This window comes from Caloenas nicobarica, chromosome 22 (assembly GCF_036013445.1).
Source record: "Caloenas nicobarica isolate bCalNic1 chromosome 22, bCalNic1.hap1, whole genome shotgun sequence".
Lineage (NCBI taxonomy): Eukaryota > Metazoa > Chordata > Aves > Columbiformes > Columbidae > Caloenas > Caloenas nicobarica.
In genome coordinates, this window is record NC_088266.1 from 3,838,378 (window position 1) to 3,858,864 (window position 20,487).

Genomic DNA, 20,487 nt, shown 5'->3' on the forward strand with positions numbered 1-20,487 from the left:
GAGAGAGTCAAGGAAGACGACTTCTCAAGGGGTGAGTCAGATAACAGAGAGAAAGTGGTAAGAGGAATCAAAGAAAGAATTGTCAGAAATGTTTATTACTCCAAGGGAAGACCTTTAACCTTTCCTGTACAGAGTGATAAGCGTTTTATTACTGCCCTTTAATTCCAGGATCAGGGCAGCCTGGTCACTGTTTACATCCCTGTGGACTTCCCAGAAGCTGAGCTCTGGCTCAGTGCACCATCCCTTTTTTGACAGAAGAGCATTGACATACTTGTGACCCCATTTGCTCAATGAAGCATCGTAGAAAACAGCTCTTTCAGAAGGCAAAGCTGCAAACGAAACCATATTTATTAGGACAAGCACTTTGGTTATACCAGATGGCCTCCAGCATGGAGACCTGGCTAGTAGGTCCACAAGGTTTAGTCCTGGCTCATAACCACCAGTACAGGATTTACCTTCTGCCCGTCAGCCCAGGCACATCTCACACTCACAGGTACCTGCAGTTCCTTCTTCTCAAGCAACAAACTGTGCTTTCTCCATTTGCTGTTCTCCCACTTTTACCTCTCCAGGAGCAAATCCACTGCGGGCCATTTGGCAAGTCCCTGTGGTTTATCTGCTTGCTGGAGCCTGGTGCTTCACCGCTGTCTCGAGCCCCTGACTGGCTGGGAAGTGTTTGACAGAATCCATTATGAAGGGCTAACACAGCAATTCTGATAAACTAGCAAGGTCAGTTTAAAAGGAAACAGACAATGTTTCATCTGAAACTGGTGTATGGATCCAGCTCTCACAGCAGGGGGGATAAGAAACAATGAGGTTACAAAGTTTTCTGAGGAAAATTTATTTCTAGAAATGTACACCTTTCCCCACAAATCTGTATGATTCAGGAAAGGTTGTTTGTTTTTTTTTTTCTTTGTATCTTTCAGTGAAGGAATCCAACATTTCTTTTCAAATATGCGTGGAAGTGATGGCATCTTTTCCCTCAAGAGCATCCAGGGTGCTGTAGTTGGCACTGGGAGCTGGATTATTTGCAGGCAGAGCTTCATCATGCTGTTTCCACAAACAGCAATGCTGGTAAGCAGTAGAAGTGGGGAACAGGTGTTTCTTCTGTCTTAGTTCTGTCACAGCAGCCCTTTGGCCAACCCACCTCCCTGTGGGGTGTTTTTTATGTGCTGAATTAGGATAACAGTTTACCTTTTGACTGCTGTTAGGGTCAGAAGAGGCTTTGCCCTGAGGCAAGTGCATATTGCCATTCCACGGTGAGATGCCTCACTGGACACAGTGGACACAGATCCAAATATCCCTGGAGTCTGGAGCTGAGGGTCCAAGCCCATATCTAAGCACCTGTGGCCAGACGTTTTACCTCTTCCTTCTGAATCATCCAGCACTGGCCAGAGGTTTGTGCAAGCTGGTGGCCTATTCCATCCAATGCTATATTGCCTAGCAGAATTCAGCTAACTCAGAGAGGCAGAGGTAGTGCCGACAATTTCTCGGGGTGAAGAAACAGTGTGTTACTGAAGAGTCCCAGACCTTCGCTTCCCTGCTCTCTGCAGGTCTGGCACATGGAAAGCCCAGAGGCACTGAAGTATCCCACTCAAGCAGCCAAGTGTTAACAACCTCTCCAAAGTCTAATTTGCCTTTGATATAGACTTAATTGTTTGCGTCACCCACTGGGCTAGGGGGAGGGCTATAAAAGGGGCTGCAGCCATTGTCTGAGGCAGAAGAGAGCCCAGAAACAGCTCCCTCTCCCAGTCTTCCTCATTCAGCACAGAAGTCACAGCCTGTGCATCATGCAGCTGGTGGCCAGCCTGCTGTCCGTTCTGCTGCTGGTGTGGAGCGTGAGAGCCACCGCGCTGCCCGGAGAAGAGAGACTGGCGCTACAGAACACGAGGGTGAGTCTAACGCACCCCGTGCAGGGGCTGGAGCCTGGGGAGGGGTAATAAGGACAATTAGGCTTCACCTGATGCAAACAACTCTTCCACCCCTCTTTATTCCAAGGCACTACAGCTTCACGCACTGCTGAAGCACGGGCTGTTACTACAGCTTACTACCCAATTTGTTTAGGAAAGGTACCAGGGCAGATGCCAGAGAGCTGCAAAAGTGAAGTCTGAGCTAAGCAAAAACTGGCGAAAAGAAACAAGCAGAGAGGAGAGGGGAAAGGAGAAAATAGTATTGCTGAAAGAGTGCAGCATGAGAGAGTAGCAGAGTACTAGGGAGGGAGAGAAAAGATACATAATTGGTAAAATGATCAAGGGACATGATATTTTAAATAGGACTCAGGGGAAGGACAAATGTTTAAAAGATGGGTTCAGTAGGAAAGTAACAGAGGAATAATAAATGAAGTAATTATATCAGAATAAAATTGCTTTTTCCAGAGTAGTATTCACAAGGGGAGTTATACTGACATAGTTCTGCTAGAATAATTACACTCTGAACCAGCACAGCTCTATGCAGTGGCAGAACTTATTATAGCAATATAATTATCCTACCGACTGGCAAAACTCTAATATTATAATGGCTGTAGCACTATAATAACTTTGTTTTGCTGGACTATTTCCCTGAGAGGCCGGAGAGGTAGGAAGCAATAGCATGAGATAATCACAAACACGCGCTGTGTTCTGCTTGCCCTCACCTGCATGTTCCTCGTCACCCCTGCGGATCCTCGGAGCTGTGGTTAATCACCCCGCGCTCTGCCGCTCTGGTTCAGAGCTGCAGCCGTGAGGCTGCCGTTATTTCAGCCCTGCAGACGAGCTACCCAGAGAAGCGGAGGATCCCAGTCTTGGTTTGAAAGGCACTAACTTCTCCTTTGTGTGTATCCACATAGGGGGTTTTTCTGTCTTAGCGCTGGCTCCGGCTCATCCATCAGTGTCTTGCTGCTTCAGGAGTGGGCTCACATCCCATTAACAACAAAACTGGCTGTGAGAAAGAAACGTATAGAGTGTGAGGTGCTAGGGCTCGTGTTCCGTTAGAGATCGGGGCTTCTGCAGCTGGCTGGGATTAACCCTTCTGGGGAGAACTGCAAACTTTCAGCTGTACATTCTTAAAACAACAGATCCAGTACTTAAAAAGTAAACTCTTTCTAGTGCAAATGCCAGTTGCAGGGGAAAAAAGAAACAAGTTGTAGGGCATAAATCGGTAAATAAGGTTTTGGTAAAAATGAATTCAAGTGTAATGACTCTTCTACATGCTGTTGCTTACAAAATAACGATATCATTATAATTGATATAATTATTCTCTTCAGAGCATTCTACAAACTGAAAAATTGTTAGATACTGATGAACCAATCCCTACAGTCACCAGTGCTGTAACTCGGACAAACGTTTTCAAGTATAAAGAATGTTGTTATTTTAGATATAAACCACCATAAGATGCACAACAATGCAAAAGAAAGATCTGCGCATTCTGACAGGCTGGTGGACCTAGTATAGGGAATTGAGCAGCTCCCCAAAGGTGTGCACGACCCACCCCTGCTGAGATCCCTGCTGAACAGTCTCGATCTCCTGCAGCTTGGGAGCAGCTACACACAGAAAGGATGTTTGCAATGGATCAGTGCAGGGGAAGAGCTGCCTGGTTTCACCAACAGCCACAGCTGATCATGCGTAAGGAATAGCCCTTAACAGCAGGCTGAGCTTTGCCTTCCCCATCCGAGTCTGAAGCTGCTGGCTCTGCTTGGAGCAGGTTATTTCAGAACACAGCACTTAGAGCTAGGAAAGAGAATTATGGGGGAGACATGACCCAGGAAACATACTGAGCTGAGTTCCCCAGTCCATCTCCCTGAGGCTCCAGATGTTTCTGTTCTTGCAGCGCAGGAGCAGGAATTAGTATGTGCACAAATTAGTTTTTATCTTTTCTTCTGCTACAAACATCGCGTGTAATTTTTCTGCGCCTCAATTTCTCTTGTGTGGAAGCAAGGTTAGTTACTAGAGCTAAGAAAGTGATTTAAAAGATCCATAAACATCCTGTAACGTCAACTCAAAATATTTGCTGCTGCTGCTTGTATTTATCCATCTTTCTGTTGCTCATCAAGTGGTCCGTAGTGAACGCTGGCGCTGACAGAGCCAGCGACAGACACAGCAGTCCCAGCAGTAAACATGGCATTTGTGAAAAGCGATGTGGAAATGTGCTTCCAAGATTCCCACCCACATGGGAAACGGGATCTGCTCCTGTCAAACAGTCCATCCCAGCTTGTCCTGTACCAGCTGTCTCTGCTGTCACAGAGATGAGGAACACTCAGGCAAGAGGTGATTCCTCAGATTTGCTGGATATGAAGAGGAACAAGATAACTCACAGCTTGTTACCGATGGAAATCCCTCAGTCCCAAAACGCAGGCTGTGCGGATGGAGCTCGGCAACTCCTTTCATTCTGCCTTCCCCCAAGGTCAGGCTATTGAAATACAGGTTCTTGTTCTTGAAATACAAGCTGTTTGTCCACACTGATTAAGTATTTTGCTCCAGATACTTAGTGCGTCTCTCTCCCCACCAACACAGCCCTCTCCTTCGTTACATTTATTTCTCAGCATTTTACGGTGGGTTGCAGCCCCCGGTGCGCTTAATTTAATATCGCTCAGACCTCGGTGCCTCTTCCCACAGCGCAGACAGAGCAGTGAAGGGAGCAACAGGCTTACAAGGAGAGAAGGCAGCTTGGCATTCACCAAAATTTAATTAGTGCAGGCGAGGGGACTTTGCAGCCAATTCATGCCCATTTGTTAGCAGCTCTTTTCCAGTTGTAATGCAGCACGTTTGTCGTTCGCTGTTCAGCCGGCTGAGCTGGATGGGGGACAGGAGAAGGGAGGAGTGACCTGCAGCCAGGTTCCTCAGCTCCGTGATGGGAAAAGCATCTGCTGAGGACAGGGAGGCAGGGAGATGCAAAGGGACCCCATGGGGGACGTTCACACCCTCCAACAACCCCCTGCTTCGGTGGCTGTGGGGGACAGGGCCTCTGCCCGTCACTCTCCCCGCTCTCTGTCCGCAGGAACAGAGCACGGCCCGCAAAGACGCCATCCTGAAGATGCTGGCGGGGCTGCTGGACGGCGTGGACGCCGGGCGTGAGGTGGCGTCCCCGGAGCTGGACGAGGACAACAAGCTGGAGGAGGAGCGGGCAGCACTGGGGCGGCTGGCCCAGCTCTCACAGCGGGACCGCAAGGCTCCCTGCAAGAACTTCTTCTGGAAAACCTTCACCTCCTGCTAGTGCCGCCCGGCCGGGCCCTGCTGGGCCGCCTGCCCGCCAACACCCTCCCCTCGGCTGCTCCATCCCCTGAGCTCCCGCCCTTTCCCTCCCCACCCCTGAGAATAAAGCATAGCGCCTCGGGGACTTGTCTCTGGTTCTCTGTGCCTGGCTGGGCAGGGCTGGGGTGGTGCGGGGCAGCTGGTAGCCCCAGCCTCACTGCTGGGAGGGACGGGACCGGTGGGCCCAGGGCCCATCTTGTGGGGCGGCCATCTTGTGGGGTGCCCATCTTGTGGGGCAGCCATCTTGTGGGGCGGCCATTTTGGAAACGGGCTTCGCAGTGGCGAGGGACCAGGGGTGTGTGGAGGGGCTGAGGCGCTGTTTTCCGTCTCATGTTCTCCCTTTGGTGCGAGCAGCTGGCCTTAAAACTGCTGCAGCTGTCCCCTCGGCCTCTGAGGGACCAGGTAGGTGTGTTTGTGTCCCTTCTGTGCCAGGGTGAGGCCCAGGCGCTGGGCAGCAGGGGTTGTGTCCTGTGGGGAGGACGCTCTGTGGCAGCCCCTGGTCAGGGGAAGGTGCCATCTGGAGAGGATGGTTTGGTTGTGGGCGTGTGGGAGAGCAGCCCCCTGGGCTCCTTTCAACTCTGGTTTGACTGGGGGGTGGCTGGGTGAAGCAGGAGGGGGCTCAGGGGCCGTGTCTGGGTTGTGGGAGAGACACGTAGCAAACAATCATCTTGCCAATATATTAGGCACAGGCAAGATCTCTCAGCAAAGCATATTTTATTAACGATTTTGCAAGAATGGGTGTTCTAACTAAAGGTAGGCGCACATAATAGGGCAAAAAGCCCCTGTTTATATCCCCCCCAAATCCCAGCTGCAAATTCCCTCCTCTGTTCCTCCTTGGTTGGTACTGCAGGGTTTACAGACCACCCAACCCTGCCTCCGTTTACATATTTCATTCATCTAATTCTAACAATCCCCTTCCCCTTATCAATCTATTTAAAATATGGCTTCCTGGTTCTTTGGCTACCCTTCCCCCTAGACTGACTTTTGTAAATACAGGTATCAGTTTGCATTCCGGGAAGAGACTTTGTTTTGCATTAAGGATTCACAGTCGGATGTCTCTCAATCCTTCCCCCCTGTGCTGGGGTCAGGCACCAGGTCCCCAGTTTTGTAAAAACAACATTCCTTTGTTAAACGTTCCTTACAGACAGGCCCAGAGCCTGGCCCGCTTCTGGTTTGACAGCAGGTATTCAGAAGAGATAATTCAACACCTGGATGTGTTCATGTGCAGGCTGCTCCAGGTGAACCTGCTTCAGCAGGTGGGTTGGACTGGATGATCTCCAGAGGTCCCTCCAGCCCCAGCCATTCGTGATCTCCAGAGCGGTTCCCCGGGTGCTTTGTGCATCTGGAACACTGAGCTCTGCATCTGAAACCGATTGAAATAATCCAGTTGTGATCCCGGGCTCTAACTCCGCTCTGGTTCTTTCCTGGTTTTTTGGCGTCTTGTCATCTTTAAAAAAACAAACGAAACAAAAAAGCCCGCCACCAACAACAAAACCAACCCCAAACACACCACAAAACACCTGATTTCCTTTACTCATCTCCTAGGGTGCTGTTTGCTGTCTGGAGGGTGGAAGGGCCTGTTTTATTTCTTTTCACTTGCTGAGGAGCTTTTTGAACCTTTGTTTTAGAACTACGGTAGCGCAGAGGTAGGAAACACAGATGTATTTTGAGTTCAGCACAGGTATTTGTCTCCGAAGGAGAAAGCTGAGGCCTTGGTATCATGTGCTGGCAAAGAAAAAGGTGCAAAATTTAGATGCTGTATTTGCTTTAATTCTCAGTATTAACAAATTGAGTTTTGGAGCTGTATTACGTTGCTGGGAATGACTACACAAAGACTTCAGCTTACGTTACACAGCCTGTCCACAATGCCTGACTGGCCACTGGTGAGAACTAGACGGTATTTATTTGCAGTGGTTTGCTTTTGAACCTTTACATTTTCTTTTTGGAGGCCAGTGACCATGAGGTCTCTCATCTCGACAGCAGCATTTTGGATTAATCAGCAGCCAGCCTGTGTTCTTACAGTTGAAGTAAAGCTTCCAACTCCCCTGCTCTCCCTGAATAATGAGGGGTACGACCGCGCTGGCACCGAGATGGGCTGGCTTGCTGCTGCTGCTTTGCTCAGTGTCAGGCTGCGTTTTCACTGCATCATTTGCCATAGAAATTTCTGGCTGTGTGTCTCTGGCTTGCAGGAGGAGTTAGAGCCCTGTGGCTTGTTTTATTTTTCACTCTATAATGAAAAATAAGATCCTTGCTGGGGGAACTCAGCGACTCAGTATATGGGTAATGGGATATGGAGCTTTCCAACTGCGTTGCCTGGAGCACCCAGCTAGGACGTGGGAGACCTGGTTTTATGCCTTGGTTTGCTGCTGGCATTTTGATTTTATCATTACCTCCCTTTCAATACCTCAGTTTCCCTGTCTGTAAAATGGGGCATTAGCTCTTGTGACTTTCTTAAGATACGTGGGTGACAAGTGCTGTATAAAAGCTGATTATAGCCATTATTGTTACTAAGACCTGTGTAGCAGTGTAAGACCAACCAGGATGCTAGTACCTTACAAGTGTTTTCATAAGACTTGCCTTATTATTCACCATTAAACCTTGTCTGTGATAATAACATTCAAGACAACGTGCAGTGAAAATGAGAAACCCCACAGCACATGGACATAGAGATTGCCCCTAATAGAGACTCGGCAGACTGTGTATCCTGCGTTATTTAGCGGTTCCTGCAGGAGAGAGGAGTCCAGCTACTCCGAAGGTTGCAGGTAAATTTGGGAGTTGAATCTCCTCTCGTCCCTACAGATGGTTGGTGGCGGAGGCTGCAGCAGGCTGGCCGAGCACCGGCAGGAAGGCTGCGCCGCCAGCGCACGTGCTGCGGAGCGGGGCCAGCGCGGCGCGGGCAGCTGCTTGCATCAGCGCTGGATGTAATTTTGCAGTTGCCGTGGTATGTCAGCGTGCTGAGGCTGAAGCAATGCGAGATCCTGCCTAATGACGGCATTTAATATTAGGGAGTGTGGCATAATCGGATCCAGTGGGAGTGGCTTAATGAAGGGTTATAAATAACATGTGGTGTATGGGCATTTGCTATTTAAATTTTCACAAAAGAATTGTGGGTCTTACAGTGGTGTATATCAAGTAGAAGGAAGCGAGAGTATGTTATTTCTTTTTTAGATGCAATAGCCAATGCTTTTAAAACCTTGTCACAGCTCAGAATAATTGTGTGTGTATATGAGCAAGTGGATAATACCTATGAGCTATCTCCAGACTTTTAAAAAAGTGAAAAACGCACATTAAAAAGTAAAAAAAATGCCAGAAGGCAAACTTTTAAAGTCAGCTAGCATACACATTGCTAACCTTACCTAATTCAATGCATGGTCCAGTGGCATTCACTGTACATATATATTATTTTTTTTAACCTCGAGCTAGTTCAGGCTTATGTATGAAGCTGCAAGCAAGTAAAGAAATCATCACAGGGACAAGCTCAGCTGTGAACCTACAGTGTATTCAGTGCCTAGGGTAACTCTGTATATGCATATCCCATCCACTGATAAATGTGAAGTAGTCCAAGGGAGCTTATTCCTAGATGAAAACAGAGTAAATCTCATTTACTCTGAGATCAAAGCTAGTGCTTATGTGGACAGATACGACGGAGGAACTGGGGAGGTATTAATTTGAAAATTAGTACCCTGCATGGTGACTTGTTTGTACCTGCTTTTAGTAGTGAAGATCTTGTTTTATTATACACTGCCAGGTAAGCTGGCAGGGTATCAGTACTTCACGAAGTGCCTTTTCAGCCTCGGACAAAGGAGAGAGCTGCCATCTGACCAGACTTCACAAAAGACACTGTCTGTCTGCAGGTGGCTGGCAACAGGAGTTAAATTTAGTGGGAACAGAACTGTACTGCCTGGTCTGGTGGTCATATGTCTGTCATTCTCAAACAGCGCGTGGCCTGTGAGGCACCTTTAGTATTGATGGCAGCTACAGAAAATTAAGCTTAAACCTGGGATTGCAGGGAGAACGGAGTATAAGGTTGCACAGGGTGTCTTGTCTTATGTCGGTATTATATTTGGCTCTGCTGAGAAACACTAAACCTGTGTTTGAAAAGCAGCGAGTCTATTTATTTTTTTAAAATAATGTGTTTGAGCTTGGTGGCATGTAAGCAGTCAGATGTGTTATAAACAGATACCAACTGGGAAAATAGTAACAGGGTTTGCACTAAAGGGGAATATTTTCTCCACTGAGTGAATTCTGCTGTTGCTCTAGGTCATAGATTAATGTAGTGGCTCACAGAACGTGTTCTGATGGGATGCTTGGCTTTGATGACCTTCATCTGATAAGTTGTTGGTTTAGATAGCAACAAATGACAACATCCCTGTGACAAAGAAGCGCTGCTTTTATTAATCTTTCTTGGCAGTATGGGCTAGGAACTTCGCCTTATGCTTTGGGCTTGGTGGTGGGAGATACTGATCCAAGAGAAATTGCTCTGTTTGTTGTTCTAACCGTGATGCCGCGTGTACCTGTGCCTGTGGCTCTGCTGGCTTTCCTGCCACACTAGATTTTGTTGAATGGAGGAATAACACAGGTCAAATAGGGCATTTGCTCACTGTCTATTTGTTACTCACTGTAAATAGTTTGTTCAGTGACCTTGTTCTCTGAGCTCTGAAAGCCTCTCTTGTGAAGTGGGCTTTGAAGATTTATCTTCAGTTACTTCTCTGAGCTCCTATATTCACAAAACCCTCAGCAGCAGCAGGCTGTAAATGCATTTTATACTCCATGGAGACTGCTCAGTGAAAGAAGCTATCACCCCAACCATTCAGAACGCACAGTAGCTTCATGTAAGACACGTGCAACAGGAAATCCTGAGTACAAGTGACTTCTTGGTGAAGGGGGAGGATGTCTTACACGGCGGGTTTTCCCTGTCTTTGCTGAACCCTTACAGGACTTGCAGGGATTTGAGAGCAGGATGCCAGGGAGTGAGGGGGAATTGCCAGAGCTCTCTAGTTTTTTAGACTAGGTCAGAAGGACAGGCTGTGTTAATGTCTTGTGCTTTTTGAGGAAACCATAGTGTGAAGGTCTGCATGCTGTAAACACCTAAGAGATGGGAAATCAGGAGGTACTCTGCTGTTCCAACAAGGATTCAAGAGATGTAGGTTTTCTTCCAAGATTCATAAGGAGGTAGAGTTACCACTAAGGCAGTAGACAATGGAGTGCAGATAGGTAAAAATCAGTTACCCAAAGACGCACAGCAAACTGGGACTTGGCAGCATAGGGGGAACTTGCAGAATGAAGATTCTGACAGAGCGTTACTGCAGAATATCTGTTGTGGTTAAAATTGATTTTTATTTCATAATAATCACTGAGCCTTTAAAGCAGGAAATATTTGGGAGCCAAGGGCCTGTGTCACATAGGTGAAACAGGAGCTAATGGAGAAGAGCCACGCTGCTGTTCATCAGCTTGTGTGAATAAGCTTTTGCAGAAGCCTGGGAGTACAAGCAGAGGCTCTGGAAGCTCTCGGCCTGTAACGTGTTCTGCTGGGGAGCAGCTGTACCCCACACCAAGAGAGAGCAGTGGAACTGCCTGCGCTGAGCCTGGGAGCCACCTTCTAACAAGCATGTCTGGTCTGTGTGTTCCTCTGAGCTGACTCCAGCACCATTGGAGCTGACTGAACTCTCACTCTTAGATTTGTACCTCCTTTTGCAGCCTTGGGAGGGAAGTACCAGATGATAAAAAGCCAGCATTTCAGTCCCTTAAGATAGGAGCTTTGGAGAGAGCTCTTTGAATCTACATTCAAACCTTCCAGTGTGTCTGCTTCCCACTTGTTAAAATTATGTAGGGTTCATAGAAAGTCTCAGAGGAAGCATTTGGGAAGTGGAGGAAATCTCAACAATTTGAATCCGTGTCTTCCACCTTCCCAGAGAATGTCTTAGTCTCAAGTGTTAGGCTGGGCTGGACAGGGGCTGTGGTCTGGCAGGAGCGCAGGGCACAAGGGAATAAGTAGCTGTGCCAGAGCAGAGAGAGAAGCGTTTCCCTGGGCTCGGGGCATTCAGCTGGGAATGAGCAATTTCTGTTCTAGCAGTACCTTGGGGACCTGGAGGACTCTTGTTTAAAACCAATTAATGTTTAGTCTAATAAATAAATAAATTATAAGCAATCTTTTATAGCTGGGACCTTGCTGAATTTGGCTTGCGTTCAAGCCTACTTCGTGTTGTAAGATTGTTTGCTGGTTAGGTAAGTTTGATGTTAAAAATGTCTTCAGTTTCACTGAGCTGTGCTTGGCCGGTGTATTTTAGTCTCTTGACAGAGAGGGAGAAGCCACAGATTTATGGCTGTGGAAAGCTGCCCACTCCTGGCTTGTACATTCCAGAAATTGTCCAGACTTTTGGTCCCTTACATGATGGTTTTGGAGTCCATCATTTTAGACACATTGTAGCTTCTGTCTCTGTTGCACAGAAGGAGTCTTCAAATTGGTCGATTTCTCTGTGACTTTATGTATTTGAACAAGAGCAGATAGTCTGCGTAGCACTGAGTGTATTGCTCTGCGTTAGCGAGTGAACCTAGCACAGGCCGCAGCTTAATTAATAGAGAAAGGAAAAGGATAACATTTTATACAGAGCTTTAAACTCTTCCAGTCGGGACAAGACGCTGTGCAAGGAGTCCCCTGCCCAGAAGGAAATTTAGAGGTCAGGACGTGTCTCCTCGCAAGCCTGTTTTGCTCTGAGAGCTCTGCCTCTGTCCTTGTGCTGTGATCTGGTCAGAGGTAAATCAGTCCCATGGTGAGAGGTTCCCTGCCAGAAGCTCGGGTGCAGGTGTACAGAGAGGGAGCTGCAGCTGCCTCAAAAGCCGTGGATTTGTACTTCAGGAGCCCAGAACCATGGGGAGCAAGCAGCAGTCTTTGTGCTCTGAAGTACCGGCTTGCAAACAATGCTCATCCTCTTCCGTGAACTGATGAATTTACCCACTGCTGGGAGCCAGCAGGCTGGAAAAGTGCCTTGTGATTGCTCTTCCGAAAAGGATAACTGAACCCTGTTCAGTGCTGGAAGGCAGCTTGTCATGCGATGGTACAGAGTGGGCTAGGAGCAGAATAACTGAGAAGAAATGCCACTGGTGGGCTTTTGCTCCATTCCGGAACAAAAATGGGAATGTCTCCTTATTGCAGAGCTGTCTAAATAGTGCATGACTCAGAAGCTGTGCGAGAGGGTACATAAACCCAGTAGAGTGAGGTACGGGAATGTTCTCCCTTTAACCATTTAGTCACAGGCAGGCCTGCATTTTGTCAGTCATCTTATGTTATTACTGTGGCTTGGTATAAAATATGAAATTACTGAGTGTCATTGCCGCAAGGAGAAAGTGGCTGTGCGTGTGTGTATGTGCATATTTTTCTTCTCAGATAAGCAGTCGCTTCCATTTTTATTTAAACAGGAGTTTCCATGAAGTCTTCATGAGGTGATCCGCCTCTGCCAACATTCTCATGCATCACACAAGAATGATCGTTCCTGTTTAACAGGAGACAAACCGAAGTCCCAGCCAATGTACCAAGGATCCTGCAGGAAACCAGCAGGAGGGTGGGTACTGCAGTCCCAGAATTCTCTTTCTTGGGGCACAAGGTAGGTCTACGTGCGAATTACTGCATCTTGGGAATCTCCACGCCTGTTCTGGGTGTCTCCACCTTTGAACAGTCACAGCCCCAAGCAATGCTCTGGGTGGAAGTGATGTGCCAAGAACAGCCCATGTTTGTCAGCTCCTGTATCAGTTGCGGGATCAAGGCAGGCGAAGAGACAGGTTAATATGTTTCCTGTTTCTGTCAGCCCTGCTCTGACAGCTGGTCAGCTCTGGCTGCAGGCCAGCCGTAGCCTCTGCATGGCAGGCCATAAATCAGAGCTGGCACTTAAAAGAAGAATTGTAATGAAGGCTGGGAGGTTTGAGGAGAATTGCTTTCGTGAGTCCCATCCCATTTTCACACATGCACATACAGACACTTGCCCTGTCCCTCAGAAACATTTAACTAGGCTTCACCTCTCTGAGAAGATCGACTGCCTCGTAAATGAGATGTCATGGGCAAACACTGCTGTAGCATTAAGGGGATTATTTCCAAATTATTTGAAAAGACTTAGCACGAGGGCAGAAACCATAAATAACAAGGAAGGAACACTTTGGAAAGTTAGAGACAGCCTCGTGAGCCCTTGGGAACTTCCCCGTGCAGTGTACAGCTGCAGAACATGAGGGAACTCCATCTCCCAGAGGATGTCCCACAGGACAAGTGGGTCACCAGGGCGGTCAGCAAAGGCGACTTCATTCTCTGGGGCTTCCCAGATGGCTGTTGCTGTGCAGGCTGCAACCAAGTCCTGTCTGGTCTGTATGGAATTGAGTATGAGATGCCCCAGGCTGGCCACCAAGAGCAAGTTAGCATAAGAGGTGTGTGAAATGCTGTTTGCAAAACACTTCAGGGCTATAGGCTTTCAACTTCTGGCACAGGACGCTTGGCCCAAGATACTGATGGCTCCCGTCTTGCAGCAGATGTTTGCCTGCTGTACCTTAACTCTGCACATTTGTTGGTGGGCGTATGGTACCACGCTGGTGTCATCTAAAAGATGAGCTTTGTTTTCCCACAAATTATGTGGAAGTGTTTGACTCTTCTCTGGTGTTTGGACTTTGCTTGTGCCGTTTGTTCTTTGAATTACAAATATTAACAAGAAGGATAACTTGACGAACAAGGAGTCCTGCTGGGAGATGACCCTTGATTGCCATGCCCTCTGCTTGTGTTCTCATGTGTGGCTGTGAGGCTCCTTTTGCTATGTCTGCACAAGGCTTTCACCATAGTAAAACAGTTGTTTAATTCTTCATTACTACCTGTATTGCAGGAGGCAGTACAGTCCCTCAATTGAGACTGATTCAACAGCCTGTCAGGCCTTTTAACAGAAAGTCTGCCCCCAAAAATGCTGCTGCTTATGCTGAAGGTCTTTCAGTGTGAGTAGAAGAGGTGAGATAGGAGGAAAGTGAGAGAACATGCAAATGACTGTGAAAGCTGCCAGCAGAACAGCAGTACTAGGATAGAACATTGGTCTGTAGACTTCCAGATCCAGTTAAACTGAAAGTTCACGACTTTGAATTCCTCACCTGTCTGAAGATTGTGGTGTGTTAGGGGGGAATATTACAGTGATACAAGAATAAAAGCTTCACAGTCTTTGGAGACTTTCTTAAATGAAAATATGTTTCAAAGCAAAAAACCATTTGGTCCATCTGTGTCCCATTACTAAGCTGGGGCCATCATCCATTTTCATTAGACAGGGCCTGAACATGTGGGTGGGGACAGAGGCCCAGACAGCTGCCCTGGACACCAGGCTAAAAAGCACCATATGGAAAAGCCTAATGTATGTTAACAGGCATCAGAGAGAAAAATTGAAAGAGTAATGGCCCATCCACATGCGGTAGCCTCAATGAGACAAACTCTCAGCACCAATCTGTCAGCTGCAATTTTGGGCCATTACAGTGCTGCTAAGCAGAGGCTAACAGGCGAGTTAGATTAATTTGACTTCAGCAAGAATAATTCTTCCAGCTGTGCTAGCACCCTGGCTCAGTTTCCTCCTTGATAACATGCATCAAACAAAATACCTTCCTTTCCTCAGAGATTCTCCCTCCCGGGCTAGAGGAGATCCCAGCCAAACATTTAAATTAAAAGCAATGATCTTTTAATTTGCTGGCTGCTTGGTGGCTCTATATTACTCTGGCCACATCGGATAAACACATGCTATAGCAAGACTGTTTCCCTTTTGCCTGCCCCACAGAAGCGTACCCAAAGTATTTTCATTTTGACCCCCCAGAGTTTCTTCTTTTAGTGTTAATTGTTACATAAGGAGGCTCAGAGCTTGGCTAAAACCCTTAAGTACTCTGTGCGGTAAGTGCCTTGGCATTCAGGTTGGAATCCAGGTTAGATCCAGTATCTGCCTGTAGCCAAATTATTTTGTTTGCTTTTTCAGTAGAGCTGAGCTCTTGCAGTTGTTTGGAGTACAGCAGAAGTCACTGGCAGATATTATGGTCAGGGCAATTTAGGCTATACTTTCATAGACTCTATGCCTAATTTTAAATTAGAGGGCTATAGCATCTGCCAGATGTCCCTTCGCTTGCCAGCAGGGCTAATGCCTCCAGAGTATGTCAACAATTTCTAGTGGGCTTTTTTTTGCATACAGCTTGGAGACTCAACAAGTGGTGGACCTGCTGTTAGTAGGTAAAAACAGGTGGCAATATGTCCAGCAGGTGTGAAAAAGTCACATATGTAACCACTTATGCTCAGCAGCATTGTAACCTCTTAATCCAAGGAGTATTTGAGTACCAACACCTAAGCATTTGTTTTTGCACAGCCAGGTAATATCTCTGCCTATCTCTGAAATGTAGATTTTTCTGAGACAGAATACAGTGCTGTGTTGGAATGACCTCACTCTTCCTTGGTAGTGCTTCTGTTTAATTATGTTTTGTTGAAAACTATTTAAATGCTGTTATTTTCTTTTTGCAGATGCCCTCTATTGTTCAAGCTTTAGTCCTGACTCCTGCAGAAACTTCAGTGTTATGGATTTCACTAACTGTGTTGAAATACAAGGAGCAGGAGACTCAGGTAGGTGTCCCGCTCATTTAAAAGTCAAATTTCTCTATGAAACAGTAGCAATCTCACCCTAAATCCAAGTGTTTGACATTATACAAAGCAAAAGCACACAGGAGCAAAGGATGTTTTGCTGGTTATCGCTTTGTGAAGATTTCTGTGAGAGGAGCAAAGAAGTTGAGGAGTAAAATGTCCATGCAGCACAGAAGTCTTGCCCTGCATTTTGGTGGGCTTGTTTGGTTTTGTTTGTTTGTTTTTTCCCTGGGGCAAGAAACAAGAGCTGGCAAATAAAGAGCTTAGATTTAGATTGAAATTCACTGTTCGGTTAGAACACTTCCAGTTCTTTTGGGCAGAAACAGATTTGACATTCCTGCCTTAAAAATAAGATAGATAAGGCCAGTCTTTGTAAAAGGCAATGCATCTAGAGGGTAGCTCACTTATCCCTAATTTCTCCTCCAAAGAGAGGAGAACAATCAGGGATCCGAGACTTCTTTGAAGGGGGGTCCATTTGAAATAGTTGGGAAAGGCACATTAATCCATTGAGGTGGTAAGCAAACGTTTAGCACAGCTGGTCACTTGGTAGGTTTGTTGTGGTTTTTGTTTTGTTTTGTTTTTTTCCCCAGAGTGCTACAGGCATTTTAATATACGAGTTCTGATTGATGTGACTGTTGGCTCTGACATGGCCTTCAATCTATTTTCTCCAAGGCAGGAATGAGGTTGTGTGTATTCAGTGAGGGATGTAGCCAGAGGGAAGATTTGTCCATTTCAATGTATCATACTAACTCTTTAATGTCTGAGCAGTAGCTCTTATTTTGGGAGTGCTTTGGGTGGCTTTACTGTTTATTTAGATTAGTGGAGTAATAACCTCTTTGTTAGAAAAAAAAAACAAGGTTATGAACAATTGCAGAGGAGAAATGGTGAAAAATGTCTTCGAGTTGAACAGGGGTGAGTAGAAAATGCATTTGGATGCCTGTATGGACAAGGAGCGTGTCACAAATGCGTTTAATGAATTTGCCAGTCCTAATGCTGTTGAAACCTATTCTTCAGCACGTTTCTCAGTTTCTCCCTCCTTCTGATAGGGGAGGGAACCTCAGGAATTTACTGTCTCCTCCAGTTTCAGCAAGTTATACGTGTGGGAGGTGAATTCAGTTCCTCACAGTGTTAATTATTGCATGTAGAGGAAGAGCAGTCATGAAAGGTGAAGTAATGAATGAAAGGAGATGGAAATAGAGAGAAGCAGCCAAGCTCTGACTTCCAGAGGCAGACTTGGTGCTCTCAGCTGAGAGCAGCTTGTCTGCCGTGGTTTTGATGTGAAAGGTGAAGTCTGGATTCCCCTTCTTTGAAAAACAAGAGCTTCATCCCAAACTTAATGGTAGTCGCTGTATTCTTCAAAGTCTGGTTTTGCAGATAGGAAAGGTTTTAAGCTTTGTTACATCCTTTCTTAAACAGTGGAGGTTTATACGGAAAGGCGATGGGTATGGTTCTTCTGCTGAGGTTGCCTTTCAGTTCTCCCTTGACAGAGAGTGATTTTGGAGAGGAGCTACAGCTCAAGTGGATGGTTTTGCTGGAGACTGTGTGCTGGAGGGAATGGCACATGCTGATGGCCTTTCCGAAGCTGGCGAGTGACTGTCCAGGCCTTCCAGTCATCGTGGCAGGTGTGTAACCCTAAGCTACTCTCTCTAAATGAGATTGTCATTCCTGGGTGCTGTTCTGAGAGCTGAAAAGTCTCCTAATTACTTTGCAAGGCCAAGCTGCTTGCTGAATGAGGCTGTGGTAGGTTCAGGGGAGGCTTTTGATTAGCCTCACTGTGGCAGTTGCACTTCCCCCTCTCCGAGAACTGGTGTGGCAGTTGCACATCACCCTCTGAGAACTGGGGCCTTCAATGGGGCAGTTAATGGCTCTTTTTGTGGGGACCCGGAGTCGGTTGACAAGGTTGTTAGCAGAGGAGGGGCCCAGAGAAGCTGAGAAGCTTCTGGAATGCCCGCAGCCAGATCTGGTCAGACTATAAACGGGGCTCCCGCCGAAGACTCCCTTTGTGTGGTCTTCTTGGAGCAGCGGGTCTGTGAGCTGGAGCCCTCCCCTTAGACTGGAACGCCATCTAAGGAAACTTCCCGGGATTGAGAGCGCCTCACCTCCTCGTTTGGGTGAGTGATAATTTACTGGATATATCCTTGAATAAGTCCTTGCCGCAACAGGCGAGTGTTTGTTTCTTGTGGGCAAAACAGGGCAGAGGGCTCTGGTTTTGTTTCTTGTGAGTGTGTGCGTGCACGCTGTGGATCCTCATTATTCTTATTTTGCTGCACTCCAATAATATCCTCAACTGATATACGAACCTGCAGTTTATGTTATCGGAGTGCTAACTAATTGTATAAACCCTATTTCTAGTCTGTTTATTGGCTGTACTTTTCCAGCCAGAATAAAGTCTGTTTTGGACCTTGTTGTCTGCCTAAAACTGACTTTGGGGTGCCTCCGTGACACTCACTCTGATGGGCTCATCTGTGGTTGGCCTTTGTGTCCTTTACTGCAGAGATTTGTCATATTTTTCTTGCTTTTCTTTGTTGTTGCCCTCAGTCTGCCTTCCCTGCTTTGAGACTTCACGTTGGACAAGAGGTCCATGTCAGACGTGTGTTATTCACCTATCCCCTTCATTCCTCTTGGCTGTTTGGAGACAGGCTTACCCAAGGAAAATGTGCTAGCTGTGCCTGGAACGTGCGTAGGATCTTTGCTTGGACAGAAGACGGCACCCGTATTTCATAGCTTTGGCTCTAGCTGTATCTGAATTGTAACCAAATTCTCTTCCCAGCTGCTCCAGTGAAGTCACAGAGTTGGAGCCAGCCCAGCAGACATGCTGCAGCTACCAAGGATGTGGGCGGGAGTGAGACGGTAGCTTTGTGAGCTAGTTCAGTTTTTGAGAGCCAGGCTAATGAGTCTAGGAAGAGAGGTGAGGGGAAAAGGGAGTCTGGCTTATGCAATTCTTACGCTGTCTTCTCCATGGCAGAGTTCAGAGTGCCAGGAGAAGGCAGTGTAATGTGACCAGCATCTTTTAGTTGTGTGCCATCATATTCTCTCCCCAAGGGGATGAGCATGCACAGTGCAGGGCTTCGCCCTGGAATTTGTATAGTCATGTGCATATACATCCATGCAGTGGTTGAAATGGGCTGGCATACATGAAGATTACGTCCTGTTGGATTCTGCAGCTTTGTAGCTGAACAGAAGTTAAACAGTTATTTGCACATTATCGTTTTGCTTGTGTACACATACATGAGGTATAAATTGCCTTGCATGGTCTCTAAGGTGCACGGGTGCGTGCAAACACACACAGGCGCACGTGTTCAGAGATACGTGCTTTGCTCTCTGAGCTTTGTGGTGCTCCTGGAGAGCTCGTGTTTCACAGCCGGGGACCAGCAACCAGCCCTACACAGATGACGATTATCCTTGGTTTTGTGAGCTCTGTTCATGCCAGAGGAGCAAAGCTGTTGACCAGTATCTTTACCCTAGAGCTTTTGTACATCTTCCTAGACAATTTGAGCTCAGATCTGAGTGCTTGCAGATGAGGACGACGCTGTAGAATTGCATTGATTATCCTTTCGAAGTCAGTCAGTGCAGAGTAGAGAGAACAATTCCAGTGTTTTTTTTGCTGCTGGATAAATGTGCCTTAGCACTCTGTAGCAGCTGGAGTCCATCTTTGCAAAAAGAATATAAAACAGTCAGGTAGCAGTAGACAGCGTGGGAAGGAGAAAAGCATGCCCTAGCTGAAGAGGGAAAGTATCTTGTCCCATTACATGAGCTTTCTCTGCCAGCTATTTTCACCCTGGCAAGATGATTTTTTTTCCTGTTTCACAGCAGCCAGGCTCTTCCCCCTGCCCCACTCTATGCTCTGCTTGCTCTGTCTGCGTGCTTGTCTTTTGATGTCAGTCACGCTATTTGATTTGCAACGAGGAATCAGAACGCCTTTTCCTCTGCTGCGTCCTCCCCCCAGTCCCCTGAACCTCGCAGTGCAGAGGGATTGGATTTAGCCACGGAACAGCAAGCATCCAAGAAATCTCTTAGGGCTCTGCAGAGGCAGCTGGCATTTGAGAAGGAAGGGGCAGTGGGGAGCAGCGTCTTCAGGGATCACAGCAAACAGCTCTTGGTTCATTTGCTCTCCTGGTCTGTGACGCGGGGACAGTCACTGCCATGGTAGATGTCTGCACTGTCTCATCTTGGAAGCCGGGAAGGCCTGTGTGTGCTTTTCCTCCATTTATTAACCAGCCACTTGCTTTGGCACTGTACCTGTGTTTTGGATCTAGAGGCATGTTCACATGCTCACTGTCCTTATTACACCTGAAACATCTGGTGCTGTGATCAGTCATTGCAGCGCTTTTCATGGGACTGCTGTCAGAACACAAGAGCTGCCTTTCAAAGGCCCAGAGATGTTTTTTTCCCCTAGCACAAGACTGTTTTCTGAGGCAGTGTGTGGTTTTGCATGGTCCATTTGAGAACAGAGCTGTCTGGGACTTTTTTGATTAAGTGGATGTGAGGCTGTATTGACTTCATTTTTACAGGATCTGAGTTTGTCACAGCTGAAGCTCTTTCTGTAGGAGCACAGCTTTGGCAGAATTTACCTCAGGTAACATTTTCCTAGTTTCAAAACTTGGAGTCAGGTGGAAATCTGAACTGAAGAGCTACCCCGGGACT

The 20,487-nt window shown here is 47.0% G+C and overlaps 2 protein-coding genes across 2 annotated transcripts in view; one reads left to right on the top strand and one right to left on the bottom strand.

Annotated features, from left to right (window-relative positions):
- UBIAD1 (UbiA prenyltransferase domain containing 1) overlaps positions 1–20,487 on the bottom strand; it is a 326,949-nt gene that overhangs the window by 90,596 nt on the left and 215,866 nt on the right. The window lies entirely within an intron of this gene.
- Positions 1,788–5,220, top strand: CORT (cortistatin). Its single transcript, XM_065650223.1, has 2 exons — positions 1,788–1,889; positions 4,969–5,220. The coding sequence occupies exons 1-2, from the start codon at positions 1,788–1,790 to the stop codon at positions 5,182–5,184; spliced, it is 318 nt and encodes a 105-aa protein (XP_065506295.1). The 3' UTR covers positions 5,185–5,220.